Here is a 23433-nt window from a genome sequence, read left to right on the forward strand (position 1 = left end):
TTTTAGGGATGAAGAAAGTTTTTTGTACCTTCATTTTATATTTCCATTTCCTGGTTGAAGTCTTCTGAATATTATTGCAGAGAATGCTGACTTCTTGGTCCATATTATATGCCTGCAATATCAATATACAGTTTAGATATGGTATTTGAGAAGAAGAACAAATTTTAGGGATGAAGAAAGTTTTTTGTACCTTCATTTTATATTCTCATTTTCTGGTTCATATAATTTCTAATCTATATAACGTTCTTCATATTCTTGTACAATTACGTCTAGCTTTAAATTCTCCTTGACGTGGTGAATGCTCAGCGAGCGTGCATCGATATCGCGATGAAATATTAAACCTGAACAGTTCCCTGCGGTTACTCGAATCATTTTTAATTGCTTGGGTGTATAATGAAAAATAAACGTATTTAAACGAAAAAGGACGGTGTCTTTTTGCAGAAGATGAATGCTATCATTGTCCTAGTCGTGGTTGTTGGAGTATGCGCAGCTGCGCCTCAGTATTACATTCCCTCTGGTTCCGGGTACTACCCACATCCTGCCAATTTGCTCACTTCCGCGCTGGAGGACACTTTGCCCAACCACTTGAAGAACGACTTTTACAAAAATCCCAGAATCGCTGCCAGGCTCGCGCAGGAGTCGTGGTTCATTAACAAAGAGATGCAGGCGAGTCGAATATTTCTTGTTTTCCATTGTAATCTAATTTATGCGTCATTTCTCAACGCGAAGGTCAAGGTGAACGTCAAGCTTCACCTTTAAGAGGCTGACTAATTTCTCATTTTTATTACAGGTAATCGACCGCGAGACGGATAAAATTCCACGCGAAAAGATATACAATGTTCTACACAACGCAGGATTCGTGCAAAAATAAAACTAGAGTAATAAATAATTGAATGGCGTTGATCTTGCACAGCAACCTTTCCATCGTTCCTTTACCTCCGTGTTACACGAACGAACGGAAAACACGTCCAGCATGCTTTATTTAATTTAATATCTATCTCGTGTTTAATTCCAGTGTCTGTTAAAATATTGATATTGAAAGTGCTCGAAGGCATACACCACGCACACTCGACACACATTCGCATACTCCATCAGTAAGTATTCCAGCAGAATCAGCTGAGCAGTAAGTTCAATCACACTGTGAAATGAAAAACAAAACGCAATTATTTTATACTTTGAAAAGAAATTTAATCCAATTCCGTTCGGAACCATAAATAAACGTGAAACGAGTTACTTCACGTAACTAAATTAAATACGACGGTATAGTACATATTTAACATCGAAAAATAATATTTATAATAAATATAACATTTATTAAAATTTAGTTGACAAGATTTCAGTAAAACTTTATCTTCGTTTTATTTATGTCCAGACGGTTTATGCTTCTCGAGGGACTCCAAAACGATGTCCGCGATGGACGCGTCCTCGCCCATTAGGTAACGTGACTTCTTCTGGATACCTTTGAATTCATTCTTATGCAATCCGCTGTGTATCTTCTCTAAATAATTATCTATTTGATTTGCGTACAATACACCTCTGCTCTCGTAAGGCAATACATCCGGGTAATAATTTTCAATTAAGCGATTCAGGTACCGCGCTATATTTACTTGACCCATTATCTGACGCATTCCTGGTAACTGCATCGATGGATCGATTCCGATTTCCTTCCAAATTATCGTCGCATCCAGTTCTACATCCCGATCTCTGTTTCGATAATCTAAACAAAATGTTGATAATTCTTTTGGCAAGTGACGAACACTGGAATGCGTGTGAGTCGATACAAAAATATTCACGTAGGGTTTAACGAGGCGGAAGAAAGACACTAGGAAATTAATCGGATGCTTTGGGTCGCAGAATATCACAAATTTCTGTTTCTCCAATTTTCGACGTTCGATATCGCTAGATTTATGCATGCCCGATTTCTGCTCTATCGATTTTTCTTTCTGGTCGTTGGGCTTTCGACTTTGCAGAGGATTATGGGTGGTCCTGTCACGAAAATATTAAATACTTTATTTTTGTTGTTTTTTAGTTTTCAATGATTAAAAGATGCCGAAAACAACAATTTATAAGCTACATAACATAAATAAATATGTTAACATAAATACCTTAATAATGTTTAGAAAGATATTTACTTGTTTAAGCGACAAATAGGATTGTTATAAACCATTTTCAAATCCACTTTCGATCCTACCAAATCTCGTATATTGTTCAATCCATATTTAATCATAGTAGGCCTGGAGAAAATTTATTTCAAGTTTTATGTTACCATGTAGATTACGTTCGTATTTATATTTGTTTTTAAGTACCTTTCCAGAGACAATCCCCATGCAATTACGTTCACGTTTTCCGGTAATCCCATTGGTAACAACATTTCTGGTCGGAACATTCCACTGTTACCAATTTCTATCCACTTGTTCAGGCCATTATGGAAACAAAAGATTTCCATGCTTGGTTCCGTGTACGGATTATACGCAGGTTTAAATTCGAGCTGCGTAATACCAAGTTTCTTAAAAAATTCATACAGAATTCCAATCAGATCGCCTAACGTCAGATTATAGTCAGCGATTACACCTTCGATTTGGTGAAATTCTGCGAGATGCGTGGCATCCAAAGTCTCATTGCGAAATACTCTATCGATGCTGAAGAATTTCACTGGTTTGAAATCATCCTGAAATGCATTAATCTTCTTAATACTAGAAGATGTAAACCCTACTACTTACAACATTGACTAAACAAACATTCTCATTCATGAAAGATATAATATAAATTCTAATTTACCTGCTGCGCCAGCTTGTAAAGCATCCTAGTGCTAACAGCTGTCGTATGAGTACGAAGAATGTTCTTCTGGGCTTCCTCTAATTTCCAGTCGTAACAATAGCCTATAGACCCATAACCACCCTCGCTATGAACACGCTTCACCTTCTCTAAATATTCCATTGGGAACTTTGTACTACGAGATGGCTCTGAAAATAAAATTTGCAATTTAAAGTAAGTTTCCTGTAAATGATTAATGGATATAACAAAAATTATTAATGAATCTACCAGATACGAAAAAGGTGTCGTGAGCATCTCGAGCTGGATGCTGTTGAGGTTGAAATAATGCATCGAAGTTCCAGAACGAACTTTCAACAAAATTATTTGTCGGCATTTCCGTGAATCTAAATAATAAATAACATAAGTAAAACGAATGGCGAGTAGTCTGATGCTTCCCGGGAAAGAACCTACGCATTATGCGGCCTATTTACAGAAGTAAAACGAATAGCTACATAGAATGTTCCATTTATGCTGTTGACTTGCGTACCCCATTTCAAGAAAAATTTTTCTGAATTCGGTCCTGACTTTCAACAGAGGATGCAAGTGGCCCACTTCGAGAGCAGAACCAAGTGCTGCAAAATTGTATGGTTTAAATTTCTTCTTTTTCCATGCGCCGTTCACCAGCAAGTCCGCTGTCAATTCCGTTTCTAACTTTTCAATCGTGGTTGTAAAATATTCACCTCGTCCCAACTGAATGGACTTGATAACCCTATCAACAAAAAGATTATTCATATGTATGATTGTTAACTTATTTGATTTTGGTTAATGTTTATTTATGTTAGATGGAACCTACACTTCTTGAATAAGTTTTCTCTTCTTATATTCGCTCCTTTGGCGATCGGTCAGGTTCGTAAGATCCTTCAGATTATTCTGTACGACGTCTATAAAAGGTGCTAAAAAAGCTTTCTTTTTCACAACAGCTGTCCCACTGGATTTATCGATTTCTATCAACCCAGCCAATAACGCTTTAGAAAATCCAACTTTTGCAAATGGCACAGATTGCATAAGTTCTGATTGAGATATGCCATTATCTGGGATGGAATTATAAACTGCTACTTCATGGCTCCCATAGTTCACCACATGTTGCCCCTCTGTCGTTAACTTCCACTTTTTCTCGCTTACCTGGTTAGTTACGATCAACTGCGAAACAAAATTAAATATGGAATCACTTGCGAAAACATTAATTTGACTTTCAAAAGAAAGATTAACTTGGTGCAAGCATAAATACAATACTTTAGAGGTTATGGTGACAGGTACAAATATTGTGATTTATTTACATATTTACAATAGAAAAATTATCAAAAAATTCATTTATATAGGAACCGATTTCTAAGCAATGTTTACTGTTCGATTATTGCTAAACGACTGTAATAAAAAACTTGTTATATCGAATTTACCTTGTCAAGCGTTTCTAGGCTTTTTATAGCCCCAATTATTTTCTGATGATCCTCTTTGAAAATATCTGCCAAATCGAGAGAATTTACTTCTTCGTGCTCGTCCAAATACTCCAATATTTTATCAGCCAATTGTTTTGCCATATTTAAAACGGGACTGCTTTTCGAATGACACAGCCGGCAGTAACCACGTGAACAACAATACTGTTGCGAGCAGCCTTTGGATGGATCCAAACCCTGCTGGTGCTCGCGACCAAAACAAGAATCGAATCGACCGCCTGTCAAGCTGTCAGTTTCGAGCAGACGTTCCGAAGCTACATTTAATTACATTTCTATTGTAAAATTAATTGTTATTTATTAAAGTTCTCGTTATCTCGTTATGCCGAAACTCAATACTATGAGCATAACAATGGTTAATGCTTGGCTTTTTAAATACAAAACATATCATATTTGTTTAAAACTTAGAAACAAGTTCGACGAGAAACGCGTCGAATGTGAAAATGTTCAACGTAAGGACAAATTTATATTTAGCGGGTAACATTACATACAAATGGGACATGAAGGTGGTTTCCATTTTGAAAGAGGCATTCTAAGAAAAGAACGCCATGCACCCAATATTGTAAACAAATTTTGATAATTGCTATTTATGAATGGAAAAAATGCTTGTAAGACTTAGCCTAATAAATATTTACAATAACATTAATATCTGAGAGGTACAGAAAAAAGAGAAAATTGTATAAATTCTTAAGTATTTTATTCGCATAAGAACGCAGATTATTTTAGCGGAATAAATCTCGAGGAATGAGTAGCACCAATACCTGGTCTACCGTGTTTCACAGGCTTATATGTAACAGAGAATTCTCCCAAATAATGACCAATCATTTCTGGCTTGATTTCCACCTGATTAAACGTCTTCCCATTATATACACCGACAATCGACCCAACCATTTCTGGTACAATGATCATGTTACGCAAATGAGTCTTAACGATCTCTGGCTTTTCATTCAGAGGTGTCTCCTTCTTTGCCTTACGCAACTTCTTAACAAGCGCCATGGACTTCCTCTTCAAACCATGAGAGAATCGTCTTCTAGCACGAGCATGCATCAAAACCATAAGCTGCTCACTGAAAGAAATATTTCCGTATAAGAATGATATTATTGAAACTCACGATTAACGAGATATTCATACATATTAGTTGATATGTTCAGTTGATCGTAGCTAACCAGATGAGCAAGGAAAGGTGGAAGTTTACGACAGAGGGGCAATATGTGGTGAACTATGGGAGCCACGAAGCATCAGTTTACAATTCTATATTATATACGTGTAGAATGTACAGTGCTTTGTAAACTGACTACTAGGCATAAGTCGAGTGCCAAGCATCTTTTTGTTAACCGATGAAGCAAATGATACTGATGAGGCTAAAGTTTCATACGAATAATACTTACTTTGGCATATCCAAAAGTTGATCGAGGTCTACTCCCCGAAAGGTGAACTTTCGAAAAGCCCTCTTCTTCTTCTGGGTTTCTTCTGCCTAGAAATCATACGAGATACGATTACGAAGAGGTTATGTGTACGAACTAAAAAGTACTCTTCGTCATCGACGTTAATATTGTAACCTTAAAGTACTGAGAATTATTATAACTTATGACAAGCTGTATATATATATATATATTTTGTAATAGATGGAGGAGATTTTATTGGATATTTTCAGCGGGATTTGTGACACGTACCTCGGCCATGTTTTCAGGTGCTGGGTGAAACGACAACAAGAAATGGCGGCACACTTCCCTCACGGAAATCAATTCAGGCACTAACTATATATATTACTAGATGGAAAACAGGTGGAATATATGTTCCAAAAATGTTGGAGGTCCTTGAAAAGGGTGATTCGAGGTGTAATTTGAAACAACTTTTTTTTTAGCGAAAATATTGTCCGAGGTTTCGTTGAAGAGATATTAACAAAAAGCCTCGACCAATCAGAGCGCGAGTATGCCGGTGGAGCGTAAGCTACGCACTAGGCGGCCGCTCACATACGCTACCTCGGCCGCTCCATCGGTATACTCGCGCTGTGATTGGTCGAGGTTTTCCGTTAATATCTCCTTAACGAAGCCTCAGAGAACATTTTCGCTAAGGAAAAAGTTGTTTTAAATCACCCTCGGAATCACCCCTTTCAAGGACTTCCACAGTGATGGGCAAAACCCTAGACTTCGAATAAATCTGAAGTTTGCTGATGTGTTTGTCTCGCTTCCTCCTTTGGAGAATGCTCAAAAGAGGAAGCGAGACAAACACATATCGACAAACTTCAGATTTATTTGGTACACCCTGTATACGATGTATTCGAATAATTTAATATACGATTACAAAACAATCACTGTCTAATTATACGGACCCAGTTAATTTTCTTTTATCGAAAGAATCGAATTAATTGTAGAAAATATACGAATCTTAAATTTTCCGCTCGTCGGCCATGTTTGACTTTAGTTAGCCCCGAAAAGTATGCAGCTGTAGCGGCGCTAAATCTCGATCGTATTTACGCGTATTGGCATATTTAAGGCAGAAGCGCCTTTACTACGTTCTCATTGAGCATCATTCGGTGAAATAAAGACATTTGAACACGTGTATATGCGAAAGTAGTGGTGTTTGCTGTGGACGTCGTGCGTAGAATAGTCGATCCTAGAAATATGAAATATATTTTAGTTACCGGTGGTGTGATAAGTGGAGTCGGTAAAGGTGTTATTGCGAGTTCCTTTGGAACTATACTTAAACATTGCGGCATTCATGTGACGTCTATCAAAATCGATCCTTATATAAATATAGATGCCGGTACATTTTCACCGTACGAGCACGGTACGCTATCGAAACAATACCTCCTTTGTTTTCCGTTCTGTCCGGACGATACACGACGTTCGACATAACTTTATTGCGAATTTGGAAATTTCATATAGCCATGTGGTGTCAGAAGCCATTTTATACGTTGCTGCCGCCCGCGCAGTTTTACGGTCACGTGTTACGCATCGATCAGAGATAAGCACGAATTTTATCTAGATAAAAATCTCGATCAACGAATGAACTTCTATCGATGCATACTTGTCCAACAAAAACTACGGTATACAGGGTGTCCCAAAAATGTTGGAAGTCATTGAAAGGGGTGGTTCGGCGGGTGATTTGAAACAACTTTTTCCTTATCGAAAATGTTGTCCGAAGCTTCGTTAAAGAGATATTAACAAAAACCCCGACCAATCAGAGCGCGCGTATACCGATGTAGCGGCCGCGCTCATACGCTACCGCGAGCGCTCCACCGGCATACTTGCGCTCTGATTGGTCAGTGTTTTTCGTTAATATCTCCTCAAAGAAGCCTCGGATAACATTTTCCCTAAGGAAAAAGTTGTTTCAAATCACCCCCCTAACCACCCCTTTCAACGACTTCCAACATTTTTGGGACACCCTGTATATGTATACTTAATCCATGTTTTACGTTGAACGAATAAAAACTTACTCCAAATTGTTCGACAGGATAAACAAAAAATCTGAAGTAGATTTATTCGTCGTCTACTGTTTCGATTAAATTTTTTTACGCTGACCGAGCACTTTATTCTAATAGTAGACGAATAAAATCAACGTATAGCGCGAATGTCATCTTTTATTCGTAACATCGATCTAGATGAGAATATCTGTCTCTTAGTTTGAACAATCTTTCTCCCTCCCGATAAGAAATTTCAAATTCAACCAAGATTGTTATGTCGCAATCCGATGTTTGTAATTAATTACTTTTATGTTTCTGTATTAACACAATTTTAAGACTTTCATGTATCCATAGAAATATATTTTTTTAAGGAGAAGTATATGTATTGGATGACGGTGGAGAGGTGGATCTAGATCTGGGGAATTACGAACGTTTCCTGGACATCATTCTGCACAGAGACAACAATATAACAACAGGGAAAATTTATCAACACGTAATCTCTAAGGAAAGACACGGAGATTATTTGGGAAAGACTGTACAAGGTATATCGTTCGAATGATTCTGTACTTTTGTTAATATATGTGATTTGCACAATAATTACTATTTAATTTTGAATTTAGTAATACCACACATAACAGACGCTATCCAAGAATGGGTTGAAAGAGTTGCAAAGCAATCTGTGACAGTGGATGGCGATAATCCAGAAGTAACATTTGTATATTACTATTTATAAATTTTAATTACGCGTATATAAATTTCTAATGATGCAGAGATTAATGTATACTTCGTAGGTTTGTATCATCGAGTTGGGTGGTACGATAGGAGATATCGAAGGAATGCCATTCGTCGAAGCTTTCAGACAATTTCAGTTCAGAGTTAAAAAAGAAAACTTCTGCTGTGCTCACGTATCTTTGGTACCTCGAGTAAGATATCGTCTTTATCTAAATAATTTTCCTTCATTGTTATAGATCTTGACTTTGAACTTCAGCCAGATACTAACTTGACTTATTCTTAGTCCATAGAATTATATAATCTTTGTCTACGTGTGTATATAAACATGCTTGTCAACGGTATCGATAGTATTATAAATAGAACAAAAAAATTAAAAAAGAAACGAGGATTTCAAAAGTATTTTGCTTCCAGCCACGGTCCACAGGAGAACCGAAGACAAAACCAACCCAATCCAGCGTGAGAGAACTACGTGGTTTGGGTTTGTCTCCCGATCTTATAGTTTGTAGATCCGAGAAACCCATAGGTGACTGTGTGAAAGAGAAGATTTCAAATTTCTGTCACGTCGCACCGGAACAAGTAAAGTTTCTCTTCCTTCTTACAACCTTCTTTGTTCTTAATAATTAATATAAACTTGCGTTTATTAGGTAATAACCATACACGACCTGACGTCTATATATCGAGTGCCCTTGTTGATGGAATCTCAAGGCGTCATTGAATTCTTAAACGAAAGACTGCAATTAAACTTAGCAATGCCTCGACCACGGTTCTTCATGAGGAAATGGAGAGACTTGGCCGATCGTATCGATCACCTGCGGAAGGATGTAAATATCGTGCTAGTAGGAAAATACACAAAATTGGAAGACGCGTACGCGTCTGTCACGAAAGCATTGCAGCACGCTTGCATCGAAGTTGGCTACAAACTTAACTTAAAGGTAAACAATAATTGCATTAAACGCAACTCTTCGATACTGACTTCTGGGATCGATACAAAAAATTACAATTTTAGTACATAGAAGCTGACAATCTAGGACGAGCTACGAAAACATCCGATCCTGTATTATATCACGAAGCTTGGCAACTACTGTGCAAAAGCGAGTAAGATTTCGTTTATTGTACAATTTTTATATAAACTTTTATCTCTCGCTCTCTCACGCTATCTATTCCGTGCGTAGCGGTGTCATAGTGCCAGGAGGCTTTGGCAAAAGAGGGATTCTAGGAAAAATGGAAGCGTGTAAATGGTGCAGGGTTAACGATAAGCCCTTTCTTGGTATTTGTTTGGGCTTGCAAGTGGCGGTTATCGAATTCGCGAGAAATGTTTTGGGCATAGAGACCGCGAATAGCACGGAAATCGATCCGAGAACCGATCATCCTCTCGTCATAGATATGCCAGAACACAATTCAGGTCAGATGGGCGGGACGATGAGACTTGGTAAAAGATACACTCGATTCACGAAGGAGAACTCTGTCATAAGTCAGTAGGACGATATTTGTGAAATGTTAAATCATTAGGCCGTCCCACGAGTTCGTGCTCAAATTACTATGTAAAACATGATATTTTCCCATCTTTGTGACGTATAATTATACCGTCGCTATAAAATTTACGTAGTTTCTTTATTAAACTTTATTGACACAGTCTGCAGCATGAACTTATGAGATGACCTGATACATTCGCTTGTACTTATTAAAATATTCTTAATTATTTACACGTTTTTATAGAACAATTGTACGGTAACAAGGAGTGCATAGAAGAGAGGCATAGACATAGGTACGAAATTAATCCAAAATATATTAACAAATTGGAAGAGGCGGGACTGCGTTTCGTAGGTGAATAAAGTAACGGTAATCTATAATTTGATTACATTCTAGCGGAGAAATTCAAATAACATATATATATATATATCTTTAGGCCACGATGAAGAGAACCTACGCATGGAGATCGCGGAGTTGGAAGGGCATAGTTATTACGTCGCCACGCAATTCCACCCGGAGTATTTATCTAGACCTTTGAAGCCTTCGCCTCCATTCTTAGGATTAATTTTAGCTAGCGTGGGAAAATTAAAATATTACTTAGCTAAGGGTTGCAGACTTTCCCCTCAACAAGTTAGCGATGACGAATCCGGTAATTAACCAACAAATATTGAATTAGTCCCGAATTTTCATCGTTATAATTTATATGAAATTTATCGCGTTCGACAGATGGGGAGTATCAAGCGGAACAAATCACAAAGCAACAAATAATCAGTGACGCGAGTAGAAGCGGCAGCACGACATCTGGCACTAACGATTAAACCGATCGACTCATTATTTACCATTTAATTATTTATAATTTGAAAATGTTATTTTTATGTACATACGGTAGAATAATGAAAATTTTCTTTATAAACAAATGTCGGATATACATTCAGACATATGTATATATACATATATCAAAACGACTAAATAACGATATAGTTTGTAATTTTACTATGTAAGATTTTCCATACTACAAAAGGTTAATGACTTTTTCTACTGTCTTGTTAAGCATTAACTTATAGGAATTTATTTTCATGAAATAGATAAATGATACCGATTAGTGCTTGCACTTCACGCGTTAAATTTGTGTTCAGTTTTTTTTTCGTTCGATTACAGTGTACAAAACATAATTTATGTGTTCGCTATTTATTTATTAACGAAACTTATTCGTTGTAGGGTAATCGTTGACATCTTTGCGATTGTATTTTTTTACAAATGTAGCATGCTTTGTCGATATTTTCAAATGTACATGTAGCTTCGCGAATACAAGCTCGCGATCATTTAAAAAAACAAAAAATTGTAATTGTACTTATATACGATTTTTCCGTCATCGTTTTGATCAGTAAGTTGTAAACGTTATGATAAAATTCATTATTTCGATTAGTACATGGTTTAAATGATACTAAAATTGAAAACATATTTTATGAAGAAATAAAGGTTAATGTTTTTTCACAAATTTTATATATTTTTTTTTTCTGTAATATTCACCTTCTTTCTAGGTTACATGAAAATGTAAAATTCATGTGTTTTCTGGTACATTTGTGGCAATCACGCTAGACTTTCGTTATTACGTCTCCTTTAGTCCTTTACCTCGCGTAACTAATTATACTTTAAACTCTTTAAAGGATTATCATTGCTTGATCGTGATTTTCGTCTTTATTGAGCAGCACATGCGTTCTGCCGAATACAGTATATAAAATATACACTGGCATGTTACAATAAAACATTTTCTTCGTATAAAAATGATATATGTACACTCTCGCTGTTATACGTACAGCATACAATTGGTGATAACTAGACTAATGTTAGATTACAGTAGCGAATTCGGATTATTACAAGTCGAGAGATAAAAATAAAATATCTGTAATACATAATAAAACAAATGTAAACAAAATAAATACAAAAAAGAGAAAAGTAAAATGCACTTTGGACGGTAAGCATTACAAATAATACTGAGAACAATTTTCGCTAAAAGGAAAAAGTATTATACATATGATAGGACGTTGTTGAAAAGTTTTGAAGTTTTCTTATATATGTACAGAATTTTGTTGTTGTTGATAGAAGAGTTCCGCGAATTTGAACACAACGTCAAAAATACTCCGATTTTACGAAAACGTGTTAACAGATAGATCGTTAATAATTTGGCAACTGATATTAAAAGTATAGATATATATGGTACAGTAGAAAAATAAACCAACTATTTTCCTTCTTTCAAAAAGGAAAAACAAAATAGCTAGCATGTTATCCTGCCGTGTAGCTCGAACTAAATTACAAAAGTACAATAAATACTTATGCACCTCGCAGTCTAGAATAGCAGCAGTTTGTAATTACAAATAGTTTCATTACTATCTCTACCGTTTAGCAACTAAATGTACTAATCAAGGTAATTAAACACAATGGGAATTCGTTACCTTATAAAGTAAAAGGGGTATCTGCGTTTTAATATGTTTTACTTCTACCTTTAGTCGTATGCTACTTAACTCTGATAATAACTTTAACTTTTCAAATCTAAATATTGAGCCAAACAATAATTAAAAAGATGAGAATTGCTTCTATAATATTCAGTTCTTTTCAGGAGAATTTTATTATCTTTGTACCAGTAGGGTACTTTTCATTATAATATAGTTCGATATAGTTTCTTATGTTTCGTAGATCGGTTAAGTTTAGCCGTTCCCGTCTCTTTTATTTTTATACAGAGTTCTCTCGTCTTACTGTTATCGTTAAATCGAAACAGTAAAAACAAAATTTCGTATCGTTCCTTCTATGGTAAATTCCATAAAACGATCCGCGTCGGTACACAGCGGACTAGTAAAATATTGATCGCGTGATAAGCTCCGTTTACGTCCGTCTTCGTCTTTCTTTAGAATATATTATACGAAATCCTTTGTATGACACTTCAAAGAGCACTTATATATGCATAGCTTTACCTATAAACGTATTCTAGGATCGATACAGCGCGTTACAATGTCGTATTTAAATAAACCATTCCTTCTTCTTTTGAACTTGATGACCGGTAGCGGAATGGACCACCGCTGAGTCCGGATCTAACGCTATTTCGGCACCTTTGTCCTCTTGCGTTAGATACTCACCTTTGTGTCTCGACATGTATCTCCCTATAAGTATCGCCATTATAATCAACGCGATGACGATGATGGCCAGGACGCTTCCTAAAATCGCTGTATCGACTTCGTTGTACGCTGCTCGAACTTTCTCCTCGTCCAGCTGCGGAGGAGGTCGCGTCTCGACGCTGTAAGGCGGATGCGTGATGGGTTCCACGCCGCAGAAGTCCTCCGTAAGAGGAGTACCGAACGAACGAACGTTCGCGGGCCCGTCCTCTTGGAACAGCAACTTCAGAGGGTAGATATCGTCGAACTCGACTCTGGATATACAACCAGCGAATCCTTCCGTCATGGACTCGTTTCTTCCGATGTACATGTACTGTATATTGTTGAACTGCGCGTCAGCGGAAGTCTTGATGTTGAAATTGAACTCCTTGGGCTCGTAGTTGTCGACTTGCAGCACGAGAGTCGCCCCGGAGTTCTTCCTGCCCACTCTGACGTCGTGATATTGTCCCAGACCGAAATGCTTATTGGGGAATATCACTTCCTGTCGCTCGAAACCGAAATCGAAAACCACGCGCAAATGGCCGCTGTTGGAGACCATGATGGTCATGTACTCCCCGGAGATATTCGAAAACAAGCCGAGCAAGAAACCTTTCGGATTCGTCGTCGTGAAACCGACACGGATCTTCTCGGCGATCGTCGACCGCCAGCTCCCCATGAAGTCGTACTTTATGATGGAACTGGGACGCATGTTTACACCAATTTCTGTAAGAATACGATTCGAGTTAGTTTATAAAGTTATAGTATTAGGTCGTCCTAAAAGTTCGTGCCATTTATACTTCTATTTCTCAAATTAATATGTGTAACATACTCTTAAGTGTCACAAGAAAAGATAATCTGTCTCATTTCACAATAGTTTCTCATCTCTTTCATCTGAAAGTCATTATATCGTTACTAGAAAATTTCTGTGGTCTTTTAATTAAATTTCGACACAGTCTTCGGCACGAACTTATGGGACGACCTAATATAAGAACGAAGATTAGTTCTAGGAATAGTTCTAGTATCCTTTAACGTACCATCCGCGCAAATGGGTCCCTTGAACGCGGTCCAACGACAGTCGCAGGAATATCCGTCGTATTTTTCATGGCACGTGCCGTTGTTGAGACACGGGCTGCTCTCGCACCTGCCGGTGCAGCCCTCGGTGACCCCGTAGAGGCCTTGCCGCGCGAACCTCCTGAGGTCTTGCAACTGACCGTTCAATAGAAGCGCCCTGATGCATCCCACGTAGCCGTCCCTGTAATCCGTCGTGGCGCCTACCACGAGATCCGACGTGAGATGAAGAGCACGTACCGGTCCGGGAGGTTCCTTCACCTCGGCCTTCAACGCTCCGTCGACCACGATCCTAGCTTCCTTGCGATTTCTTTCGACCGACACGGAGTGCCACTGGTTGTCGGCTAACCTGTAAGAGGTCTGCACGCTCACGGTGAGCGGGCCGCTGCCGGCCAAGTACTGAAACTGAATCTGATTTCCGCTGTTTATAGAGATCTTTATGTAATCCGTGGGTCCCTTGCTGTGCATTATAACCGCGTCGTCGATCGTTGTCTTGAATTCGAAGAAGATGTCGCCGCTGTGACCGATGTCGAACGTCGGGAGATTGATGGTGGCGTCGACGATGCGGAACGTCACTACGTTCTTGAACAAATCTACGATGAAACGAAAAGTATGTTAGAATAGAATAGGACGGGACGTGTTCTTAGAACTGCTAAAGGAATCTATTTGTAAGGATTGATCGTCAATTTCAATACTTGGTGTGAACTAGCTTGGTGTACGTGAAACGGTACTTTGTTAATTGCTATTTATATTACGGTAGCTAATACAACAGAAAGATGATTTTTACATCTGCGCATATCAAAGTTTCTTACCTGATCTTACCTTGGCGGTCAACCAAGGTAAATTAGAACCTTGCAAAGAATTTAAAACGAATTAAAGTTTCATGTCCGCATGCACGAGGCGAATAAAATATTCTGAACCTACCATCGCCCTCGCAAATAAGCGGTCCGAGGGTGTAACGACCTTTCTTCTCGTCGACCGGGGTGCCGGTGTCGCCGAATCGCAATTGTTTAACAGGGAGGTATTCCTTTTCGGTGATGTCGCCGCTGTCTTCCAAGGGCCCGTCCAGTTCAGCGTCGCAATTGCACCATTTCGTGGGATCCACGCAGTTCCCGAGTATCCCACACTCGCATTTCCGCGATCCCGGCAGCGCTCCGCCCCAGTAGTCCATTTTCTGATTGTGTCTGCTGACCCACCACGAATTCGGTCTAAAATAATCTCCTTGAGGCACTGAAAACGTATTTATTCAATTCATTTCGTTCTTATTAAACGGTTAGTATCGATAGTATTGGGTTGTCCAAAAAGTTCGTGCCAATTTTGAAGAAAAATTCAAAGGTATATTTGAATGTTTATATACAGGATGTTTCTTTTAAGCGAGTACAGCAGGATATCTCGGAAGATGTTGTAGTTATTAAAAATCTGTTCCTACAAAAGTTGTTTGGTATGATGGGCTACATCATGTAGTAATAATTGTTTTTTTGTAGGTGGAGTGATAGAGAAGATCTGGAGGTTAATGTAATTTTTTTAAATGGAATACTATATTTTGTATACAAGAATATGGTAGACTATCGAATTCTAAATAAAAAAGTGTTGACCTTTATTAGCCCTAAACCTAATAGGTAACGAGTAATTTCACTTTATTACTTGAAAATTTTCGTAACTTAAAAGGACTAGTGTATCAAACACCAGTAAAAGACGTAAATGATTTACGAACAAGAATTACGACCGCATGTAAATCAGTATCGGAGGAAATTTTAAAAAGCTGTTGAGAAACAATTTTTAACAAAATTACAGATGTGTATTTCCAATGATGGCGAGCATGTAGAAGGATAAAAAAATTATTGAACAAGTAAGTGAAAATTTAATTGATACTTAATATCTTTAGCAAAAATATTCAATCTGTGTTCATAGTATTATAATTGCAGTAATTTGATACGGACACAACCGACGCTGCTCAGCAGCGTTTGCTAGCTCTCAGCCGCTTACGTTAAGAAAATTTTCAAGTAATAAAGTAAAATTACTCGTTACCTATTAGATTTAGGGCTAATAAAGGTCAACACTTTTTTATTTAGAATTCGATACTCTACCATATTCTTGTATACAAAATATAGCATTCCATCTAAAAAAATTACATTGACCTCCAGATCTCTTCTATTACTCTACGCACAAAAAACAATTACTACTACATGATGTAGCCCGTCATACCAAACAACTTTTGTAGAAACAGATTTGTAATAACTACAACATCTTCCGAGATATCCTGCTGTACTCACTTAAAAGAAACACCCTGTATATATTGGAATATATTTATTGAATTATGTAAGTACCATTTTGTTCCACACTTTTTCCACCTTTTCAGGGATGTCCACATGTTATTTGTTTTCAACTATTCCGATATATTCAGACCTGTACCGCCTACTAAAAATTGGCATGGACTTTCCAGACAACCCAATATTAAATTTAATTACCTGGTGAATTAAACAACTTCGAATGTATGCATTCGTAACTGATTCTCTGCCTGCAGTTCGTCGATCGATTCAACAGAGCTTCGATCTGATTCATGTCTGCGTCGTAAATGATGTCTTGAACAAAAGTGCCTGGCTCTTGGAATCCGTCCACAGGCATCGCGCGTTCGTTGTTGTGTCGTAGGATCGTCCTTACGCGGCCATCCGTGTAGAACTCGCAAACCACAGGGAACGGGTTCAACGGCCCGCTTCCGTCGACGTCTATTTTTATGTCTGCTCGTTGATTTACCGAGTTTATGTTCTTGTAGGCCTCGCACGAAAGAGGATTCAATGCTACGTGCGAAATAAATAAATGTTAATATACATCAAGTTCAGTTTCATGTTTCAGGTAATCTCGAAAAAGTACTGTTGAAATGGAAGTCGAGATAAAGATATTAAAACTGTTAACCAGTATAAATTAGTTAAACAGCCAAGCCTGTCCTATCCCGACTTCCATTTCAACAAGTACAAAGTTTAATTAATTAATGCTTACAAGTGTGACATACTGCTCCCGTATATCCTGTATTGGCACAATCGCAGAAGAATTCATCAGAATTTTGACGGCAGATACCAGAGTGTTTGCATGGATTCGGATTGCAACGATCCATCATCTGACAAGCATCGAAAACTATCTCGTTTTTGCAACAATATTCCTCCTCCTTCCAGTCGGTCGGCAGCTTGTAATTGCCATCGATGCTTATCATTCGCATACAACCGACGAAACCTCGGTTGCTTTCTATTCCTGTCACGCCACCGATAAAGTACTCCGACCCTGTCGTCATTTCCAACATGCGTTTAGTTCTCATAGGCGTCCCGTCGACGTTCAGTATGAGGCTGTTCTTCGATATAGTTAAAATAACCAGATGCCATTTCCCGTCGTTAAACTTTTCATCGAAGTTATCCAAAGATACTAGTGGATTTCCTTTTGTTTGAATGTTGACTTTTAGTTTACCGTATTCTAAATACAGCTGTGAATATACGATAAAAGAAACGTTAACGTATTTTGTATGAATCGGTTTTTCGAATAAATTTACAAACCTTTACGAAACCCGGGGATGTAAACTGGTGATACAAAATAATCCCGTGATCCTCGTACGTTCGAAACGTGAGAGAGGCGTTCATAGACGATATCCCTTCGTATCCTTTGAGTCTAGCGTACGAGCCGTGAGTCAAGAACGTGACCGGGATTATGGGCGGTTCTGGGCAGCTATAAATCGTGTTTACTTTATAATATCTCAAATTATCGCCGGTAACTTCGGTTTCTCTTAAGTCGTGAATGATGCTCGTCGCGTTTAGATAAAAGTTTTCTATGCACCCTGTGAAATTCTGATTTACTATTAATCCGTCTTGTTTATTAGGCACACCACCTATGTAAAGCTGAGAAAAATATTTGATCGTTAATATCGCAGTAAAATGACGATACTTGGTACTTTCTTAAATACTTACCGCTCTGTTTAAATCCAGTCTATAAAACTCTCCTTTAACTCTTCCCTTAATTAGCACTCTATCTACCGAGAATGATATATTCTTTCTATTGCGCGATATCAAGACATCGTGCCACATATTGTCGTCCAACAGACTTCCAACGGACAGACTTGTCATGATACCAGATCCAAGATCGATGTTTAATATCATTCTATTATCTTTCAGTTGTAAGGCTATGTAATCACCTTGCGTGCCACGGGAGTACATCAGGACTCCGTCGGCGTTATTTGTTTTAAATCGAAAACGTATAAAATGTCTATCGGTTTCTATTGGTTCCCTTAACAAATCGTATCGCAAAAGAGACGAGCCATTGAAGGACAAGACATCGGACACTGTAAATAAAAGAAGAAATTAAAAACATGCACTTTCCATCGGAACTGATTTCTTCGCAGAACTGTATTTCTATTTTTCTTACCATAACTGCATCCATACAATTCTAATCTCAGCGATATTCTATCCCGCCATCGAGTTGGATTTATTCTAAGCCACTGTGCAATAATTGGAACTTCGAATTTATTCAGTTTTATAGTGTCTCCGTCTATATTACCCTTGAACATCTATCGGGGAAAGAAAAATAAAGGTTCTGTAATCATTTGCAGAATAATAATAAGTCTAACGAGATTTTATTTGAAATATTAAGACTCTTGTCTTCTGAATGTATGTTACAAACATTCCAACACCTGGTTAGTATGTTTGCTGTACGTACAACATCAACAGTTGAGATTTTAACACGCAGGAATACGTACTAAATTAAACATTATTCGACCGATGGCATGCTTTTATTTTATGTTAGTATAGCATTGTTAATTATGAGTGCAAAGCGAATGTAAAATGTCTATTAAAAAGATTGTATGAAGCAAACGAAGTCGTTACTGTACTTCTCTTGCATAGTATGTAGAAAATGTGAAGGTGGAATCGAGAATATTCAAAATGGAAATTTTTGCTTGGCAAAATAACTAAATTTAAATACATGTTTTCGACTTTTCTGCCTCCACCAATAAAAGAAACTACTTCTACCACACAATGTTTCCCATTGTAAGAATTGTGTATGAAATATCTTAAATTTTATTTAAAATGAAATAAGGTCTGTCTATTATCTTGTCGAGAAGAGACAACAATTTTTCAAAGAAGTTCTACGTATCTTTTTTTTTTTATAATCAATATCTCTATCAATACCTCATCTACACCATCCTGGCTCTCATAACTGGCCCAGGCTTGCCCATCGTCAGAGTATTGGACAATGTACTCTGTCACATACTCGTTAGTATGAGCACGACCTCGTGTGGCAATGCTGCGTATCTCATATCTGTATCCCAGGTCCACAGTAAGATGTTGATCATAACTGCTAAGCTCTGGTGACCACGTAGAACCTCCTGCAAAGCCCAGCCCCATGTCCATGTGTAAAAGAAAGAGTAGAAGCGAAGCAGTTGAGTAGAGGGAAGAAAGTGTTGCGAGTAATGATTCCAAAAATTCTTATCTCGATTGATGCACTTTTAATATTTTTATAACTAGATTAAATTTTGACAAATTAATTATACGTAGACAGTGTTAGAAGTTTGAAAACAAATAATAATAATTTAAAAGTACATCATTTGTTATTCGCTAGATACATTATAGTCTTATTAAATATGAGTCGCTATACATATTCACTCCTATGAATAAAGAAGCATCCTAGAAGTGTGTACTTGTGCAAAAACATGCAGGTGATACCTACCTATGAATCCTAGCAATGGCACATATCGATCTATGAGAAAATTTACATCATTTGTTCATGCCAAGGTGCTTAACGATGACTAGCCAAAACCTGAGACATGTTACGATAGTGCAGTGCAATGAAGTTCGCATTAGTTACTAAATACATGTACCTTCCTAAACAAATCCCATCGAGGATTACGGCTACGTTTTAGCACAGACACCGATTGAAAAGTTGTGGGAGATCAGTTTACCTTAACGTTACCGTCTTCTTCTTTGAAATGAACGTAGTCCAGGCCATTTGTGCCATAACTGATACCGTACTCCATAACATACTCGTTATGGACTGCTCGTCCCTGGGTCGCCACAGCTGTGATGTTCATTACTTGACCCAGGTCGACTATAAGGTACTGACCAAAGTCGGAGCTGCTAGCCGTCCATGCGTTTTTGCCTACGCCACAACATATACGCATGCATGCAACTCAAAATGACGTAAACAAAATTTACGTTAAACAAAATCTTTTGGTTGGGAAATTAAACGTTTCTACTGTCTGACTATTAGAATCGATCGCAGCAGTTGGAAATAATTCTTGAAAGAATCGAATGTAAAGAAAAAGCTTCGGGTTTACACATTATTTTTCAAGTAATCCCTTTCCCAAGCAAAGGAAAGATAAAGTGTAACATTGAGAGAATTGTGTAGTGCGCTTAACATTCAAATATTATAAAAGATTTATATTTTTGTAACGTAGTAATTTTTTACTAGCGAAGTCTCTAATTTCGCTTGATAATAAGAACATCGAGCATTCCATAAAAGGTGAAATAAAATGTCTACAAGTACTTCTCATTAATTTATTACACTCACTGACTAAATTCATATAGAATTCGTGACATCTGTACATCCTTATTACAAAAACTATAATAATATACAAAATACGAATGTTTCGAAGTCATGGACATTCTACTTTTTTCAAATACTTTTTTGCAAATTCAGAGTCCTGTGGAAACAGCGGAATAGTATTTGCAAAGAGTCTATCGCTACTTAATATCTCGAAACAAGTATGTCGCGATGGAGGTGCTGTTCCATTTTCTTGCAACGCTACAGCAACGCAATGTTCCGAGTCTAATAACGTTTCTTCGAACAACCAGTCTTGCTTTACGTCGTGAATATATAAAACTGTATCGGTGATAACAGAATTATCAACGAGTTTCGAGTTTGTTCTAAAGTTAAGCGATCCAAGATCGATCGTAATCCCTTTACCTGTAGCTTTCCCGTAACTCTCCTTTAATGCCCAATGCCTACAGAACATATGAATTTGTTCCGAGTCATTTAAGGATGTGTTTTTTATTTCATCCCATTCGGAGCTCGAACAAATTCTACCCATTATGCGAAAGAACTCGCTTAACTGTTTACCACCAGTATATTCTAGCTTCATTACATCTACACCTAACTTTACGTCTCTCGTTTCACCTGCTAAAACTGTATAATTACCTTGGTGAGATACGTTAAACCTTAAATTTAAAGAAGCATTCCTCACAATTGGTTTATTATGCGTATCTCTTGCAAATACTATTTCGTTATATGGAATATGACCGTAATCGTTAACGTATTTCCTCATCATTAATCGACCTACAAGGGACGACCTAACATCTTTACGAAACACGAATCTGTCTAATCTCTCTTTCTCGTCTAACTGTACGCAAGAAATTGCGCGAGCAATGTCCTTTTCGCTTGGATTCCATTCTTTCCAATTAAATGCCCAGCGAATACTCTCAAACATTTTTATAAAATTAATTTTATCCACTAATTTCATACGTTGGTCTCTTAATATACTAATATTCCATGAATTCTTATTTCCTCCTTTTTCTTAAAACTTTTAAAAGATCTTGTCTGTAAAAAACCAGGCTACTCTTTAGCATCCACCTGAAGCAAATAGACAAGATACATACATTACTTTCTTAATTGTTGACTTGTAGTATTTATTTATATTATAATGTAAAAGATCGTTCACGTTGTTTCTTATTTATCAAAAATACAAATATATTCGAAGAGTAATATTGTTTTTAATTATTCGAATAGGAACATAGGAATTGTTTTACGATGTAATCAGATGTACAGAGTAACTGTGAGATGAGTCAGTGAGTTCAATTTACCTAATCCAGATCTGAAGTTCTCTTAATTTGAGTAGGCGTGTGGGTGTTTATGAGATCAATGCCCATGTAACACTCAGCAGGCGTTTCAAATACGATTTAACAATGCTTGAAACATCTAGGAATTGGTACATGACACACTACCTGTGTTGTTAAATGAAAATTTTAAATACAAAGAGAAGCAATCTTGAAAATAGATCATCGTATACTTCTTCAAAAGTATAAAATATATAGCAAGCAACAAACTACCGATAGTGGGATATTTCTATACTTTTACGAGAAATAATAGGAAATGTTATTAAATATATATCGACAGAGTGCAATATGAAATTTACAGAAAGTTAGAAGGAAACATTACCGTTGAGTCTGGCATTATATGGACCCCTTTCAGGAAGTTGGGACGTCGCTCTCAACTGAGCTTTATCCAAAAGCGGTTCGTTGCATTCGTCATCTAATCAAAAGTTAAAGCGATGTCAATAATACGATACGTTTGGAGCAGGTGTATAACATTAAATAAAAGAAGTATGTAACGTTATTAAATAGATTCAATGTTTGGATTTACTTGGATTTACGAACTTTAACATAAATTCAATATATTCACAAAATTAGATTTTATGTAACAATTATGAAATGCTGTCTGGAGATTAACAAACATTGCGTTATGGTATAAGAAAATAGGTAAATGAAATGTGACAAAATTACGAATAATACAGGACTTTTTGTTTCCAAGTTAATGAGTTAATAAATTGGAATTTAATCATTATATGAGTAAGTCTGTTATGCTAACTCGACTACGCCATGTTGAGAAGTGGGCTTGGCTGTATTGAATCATCTCGAAAAAGTGATTGTATCCTCCCTGTGAGGTTTTGCAATAATCAACGAAAATCCTACTTACATGCGGAGGTGAACGAATTACTAGCAATCGCAAACACGAACACAAAACACCTGATAGTACTCATCGTATCATTGCCCTTTTGGAGACCAACCCACGATCTACGTACTCCAAAGCGGGACGCGTCGTTAAAACTGTTACTAAATTCTCGCCACTTGCATTACAGTTACGCACACTACGATACCAGTCTCCCAGTGGTTCTCAAACTGGGATCTTGAAGGTCTCCAATGTGTACGGAGTTCTAACAAAAGATACGAAACATTTCAATTAAATTAGAATTTCTATTACCTGAATACAATTTTCTACATACAAATTTTTAATTATATTTCAGAAACGGTCATTTAATTCTGCTTTAATAAGCAAGTAAGCGGAGTTTGAGAAGCACTGCTCCATCGTGTGTCCATGCATGCGCATCAACGAGAGAAGGCTACGCACACAATCACGATATATCCTCGATGTATCGATACCGTTCACAAATCGAGAAAATTCAAATTGAAATTTAACTGAAAGATTACAACATTTAAACATATATATTTCTTTTACCTACGTCATTGTTTTATTCAAGTATTTATTCTATGAATTTATTCTGCGATTCTGTGAAGTCTAATAGATTCCAATTCTGATG

General features: G+C 37.2%; 7 protein-coding genes across 15 annotated transcripts in view; 2 read left to right on the top strand and 5 right to left on the bottom strand.

The window, feature by feature from the left end:
• LOC128891969 (uncharacterized) overlaps positions 1 to 319 on the bottom strand; it is a 1647-nt gene extending 1328 nt beyond the window's left edge. The window contains exons 1-2 of the mRNA XM_054151983.1: positions 191 to 319; positions 29 to 112 (exon numbers count right to left, since the gene is read on the bottom strand). Of these exons, the coding sequence (XP_054007958.1) occupies positions 29 to 112; positions 191 to 196 (90 nt within the window). The 5' untranslated portion in view covers positions 197 to 319. The remainder of the gene's footprint in view (positions 1 to 28; positions 113 to 190) is intronic.
• LOC128891994 (uncharacterized) lies at positions 306 to 1010 on the top strand. Its single transcript, XM_054152020.1, has 2 exons — positions 306 to 666; positions 791 to 1010. The coding sequence occupies exons 1-2, from the start codon at positions 445 to 447 to the stop codon at positions 869 to 871; spliced, it is 303 nt and encodes a 100-aa protein (XP_054007995.1). The 5' UTR covers positions 306 to 444; the 3' UTR covers positions 872 to 1010.
• Positions 1011 to 1209: 199 nt separating this feature from the next.
• On the bottom strand, positions 1210 to 4457 carry LOC128891917 (phenylalanine--tRNA ligase alpha subunit). 2 transcript variants are annotated; one of them, XM_054151886.1, is made up of 8 exons: positions 4212 to 4453; positions 3608 to 3954; positions 3302 to 3523; positions 3043 to 3158; positions 2779 to 2963; positions 2307 to 2668; positions 2133 to 2234; positions 1210 to 1986 (listed from the first exon to the last, which is right to left on the bottom strand). In XM_054151886.1, exons 1-8 carry the CDS (start codon positions 4350 to 4352, stop codon positions 1359 to 1361), a joined length of 2103 nt encoding a protein of 700 aa, XP_054007861.1. In that variant the 5' UTR covers positions 4353 to 4453; the 3' UTR covers positions 1210 to 1358. The 2 variants fall into 2 exon arrangements, with proteins under 2 accessions (XP_054007861.1, XP_054007871.1); XM_054151896.1 differs by having other exon boundaries at positions 1847 to 1986; positions 2106 to 2234; positions 4212 to 4457.
• Positions 4458 to 4940: 483 nt separating this feature from the next.
• Positions 4941 to 6064, bottom strand: LOC128891977 (40S ribosomal protein S15). The gene is made up of 3 exons (XM_054151995.1): positions 5939 to 6064; positions 5654 to 5739; positions 4941 to 5331 (listed from the first exon to the last, which is right to left on the bottom strand). Exons 1-3 carry the CDS (start codon positions 5945 to 5947, stop codon positions 4983 to 4985), a joined length of 444 nt encoding a protein of 147 aa, XP_054007970.1. The 5' UTR covers positions 5948 to 6064; the 3' UTR covers positions 4941 to 4982.
• Positions 6065 to 6200: 136 nt separating this feature from the next.
• Positions 6201 to 11376, top strand: LOC128891926 (CTP synthase). Of its 3 annotated transcripts, none has more exons than XM_054151903.1 (11): positions 6201 to 7055; positions 8043 to 8213; positions 8292 to 8377; positions 8463 to 8594; positions 8815 to 8979; positions 9048 to 9335; positions 9410 to 9498; positions 9576 to 9874; positions 10120 to 10227; positions 10310 to 10522; positions 10600 to 11376. In XM_054151903.1, exons 1-11 carry the CDS (start codon positions 6890 to 6892, stop codon positions 10689 to 10691), a joined length of 1809 nt encoding a protein of 602 aa, XP_054007878.1. In that variant the 5' UTR covers positions 6201 to 6889; the 3' UTR covers positions 10692 to 11376. The 3 variants fall into 3 exon arrangements, with proteins under 3 accessions (XP_054007878.1, XP_054007886.1, XP_054007893.1); XM_054151911.1 differs by having other exon boundaries at positions 8046 to 8213; XM_054151918.1 differs by lacking the exon at positions 10600 to 11376 and having other exon boundaries at positions 10120 to 10242; positions 10310 to 10450.
• Positions 11377 to 11762: 386 nt separating this feature from the next.
• LOC128891889 (neurexin-4) lies at positions 11763 to 23021 on the bottom strand. Of its 5 annotated transcripts, none has more exons than XM_054151821.1 (12): positions 22812 to 23021; positions 22275 to 22367; positions 19253 to 19449; positions 18492 to 18633; positions 18038 to 18408; positions 17630 to 17968; positions 17085 to 17559; positions 16556 to 16885; positions 15012 to 15317; positions 14900 to 14938; positions 14054 to 14680; positions 11763 to 13742 (listed from the first exon to the last, which is right to left on the bottom strand). In XM_054151821.1, exons 1-12 carry the CDS (start codon positions 22873 to 22875, stop codon positions 12889 to 12891), a joined length of 3837 nt encoding a protein of 1278 aa, XP_054007796.1. In that variant the 5' UTR covers positions 22876 to 23021; the 3' UTR covers positions 11763 to 12888. The 5 variants fall into 5 exon arrangements, with proteins under 5 accessions (XP_054007796.1, XP_054007787.1, XP_054007805.1 ...); XM_054151812.1 differs by lacking the exon at positions 19253 to 19449 and adding an exon at positions 20023 to 20219 and having other exon boundaries at positions 22812 to 22988; XM_054151830.1 differs by lacking the exons at positions 14900 to 14938; positions 19253 to 19449 and adding an exon at positions 20023 to 20219 and having other exon boundaries at positions 22812 to 22987.
• LOC128891958 (L-aminoadipate-semialdehyde dehydrogenase-phosphopantetheinyl transferase) lies at positions 20604 to 22859 on the bottom strand. Of its 2 annotated transcripts, XM_054151970.1 has the most exons (4): positions 22812 to 22846; positions 22275 to 22367; positions 21920 to 22060; positions 20604 to 21689 (listed from the first exon to the last, which is right to left on the bottom strand). In XM_054151970.1, the coding sequence occupies exon 4, from the start codon at positions 21577 to 21579 to the stop codon at positions 20716 to 20718; it is 864 nt and encodes a 287-aa protein (XP_054007945.1). In that variant the 5' UTR covers positions 21580 to 21689; positions 21920 to 22060; positions 22275 to 22367; positions 22812 to 22846; the 3' UTR covers positions 20604 to 20715. The 2 variants fall into 2 exon arrangements, with proteins under 2 accessions (XP_054007945.1, XP_054007935.1); XM_054151960.1 differs by lacking the exon at positions 21920 to 22060 and having other exon boundaries at positions 22812 to 22859.
• Positions 23022 to 23433: the final 412 nt, after the last annotated feature.

The sequence above is a fragment of the Hylaeus anthracinus genome, unplaced genomic scaffold, assembly GCF_026225885.1.
Source record: "Hylaeus anthracinus isolate JK02 unplaced genomic scaffold, UHH_iyHylAnth1.0_haploid 0, whole genome shotgun sequence".
In the NCBI taxonomy this organism is placed as follows: Eukaryota; Metazoa; Arthropoda; class Insecta; order Hymenoptera; family Colletidae; genus Hylaeus; species Hylaeus anthracinus.

What these genes read in the sequence shown, in the direction of transcription:
- LOC128891917 (XM_054151886.1), bottom strand. Translation starts at nt 4,352, where the DNA reads ATGGCAAAACAATTGGCTGATAAAATATTGGAGTATTTGGACGAGCAC. An exon ending in AGAAAACTTATTCAAGAAGT is followed by an intron (nt 3,524 to 3,607) that starts GTAGGTTCCATC and finishes TTTTGTTGATAG; the next exon opens with GGTTATCAAGTCCATTCAGT. An exon ending in TTTACAAGCTGGCGCAGCAG is followed by an intron (nt 2,669 to 2,778) that starts GTAAATTAGAAT and finishes AATGCATTTCAG; the next exon opens with GATGATTTCAAACCAGTGAA.
- LOC128891926 (XM_054151903.1), top strand. Translation starts at nt 6,890, where the DNA reads ATGAAATATATTTTAGTTACCGGTGGTGTGATAAGTGGAGTCGGTAAA. An exon ending in ACGTATCTTTGGTACCTCGA is followed by an intron (nt 8,595 to 8,814) that starts GTAAGATATCGT and finishes TTTTGCTTCCAG; the next exon opens with CCACGGTCCACAGGAGAACC. An exon ending in GGCGGGACTGCGTTTCGTAG is followed by an intron (nt 10,228 to 10,309) that starts GTGAATAAAGTA and finishes ATATATCTTTAG; the next exon opens with GCCACGATGAAGAGAACCTA.
- LOC128891889 (XM_054151821.1), bottom strand. Translation starts at nt 22,875, where the DNA reads ATGAGTACTATCAGGTGTTTTGTGTTCGTGTTTGCGATTGCTAGTAAT. An exon ending in GGGAGCAGTATGTCACACTT is followed by an intron (nt 16,886 to 17,084) that starts GTAAGCATTAAT and finishes TTTCGCACGTAG; the next exon opens with CATTGAATCCTCTTTCGTGC. An exon ending in GACCGCCAAGGTAAGATCAG is followed by an intron (nt 14,681 to 14,899) that starts GTAAGAAACTTT and finishes GTTTCATCGTAG; the next exon opens with ATTTGTTCAAGAACGTAGTG.
- LOC128891977 (XM_054151995.1), bottom strand. An exon ending in CAACTTTTGGATATGCCAAA is followed by an intron (nt 5,332 to 5,653) that starts GTAAGTATTATT and finishes TATTTCTTTCAG; the next exon opens with TGAGCAGCTTATGGTTTTGA.
- LOC128891958 (XM_054151960.1), bottom strand. Translation starts at nt 21,579, where the DNA reads ATGAAATTAGTGGATAAAATTAATTTTATAAAAATGTTTGAGAGTATT.
- LOC128891994 (XM_054152020.1), top strand. Translation starts at nt 445, where the DNA reads ATGAATGCTATCATTGTCCTAGTCGTGGTTGTTGGAGTATGCGCAGCT. An exon ending in TCATTAACAAAGAGATGCAG is followed by an intron (nt 667 to 790) that starts GCGAGTCGAATA and finishes TTTTTATTACAG; the next exon opens with GTAATCGACCGCGAGACGGA.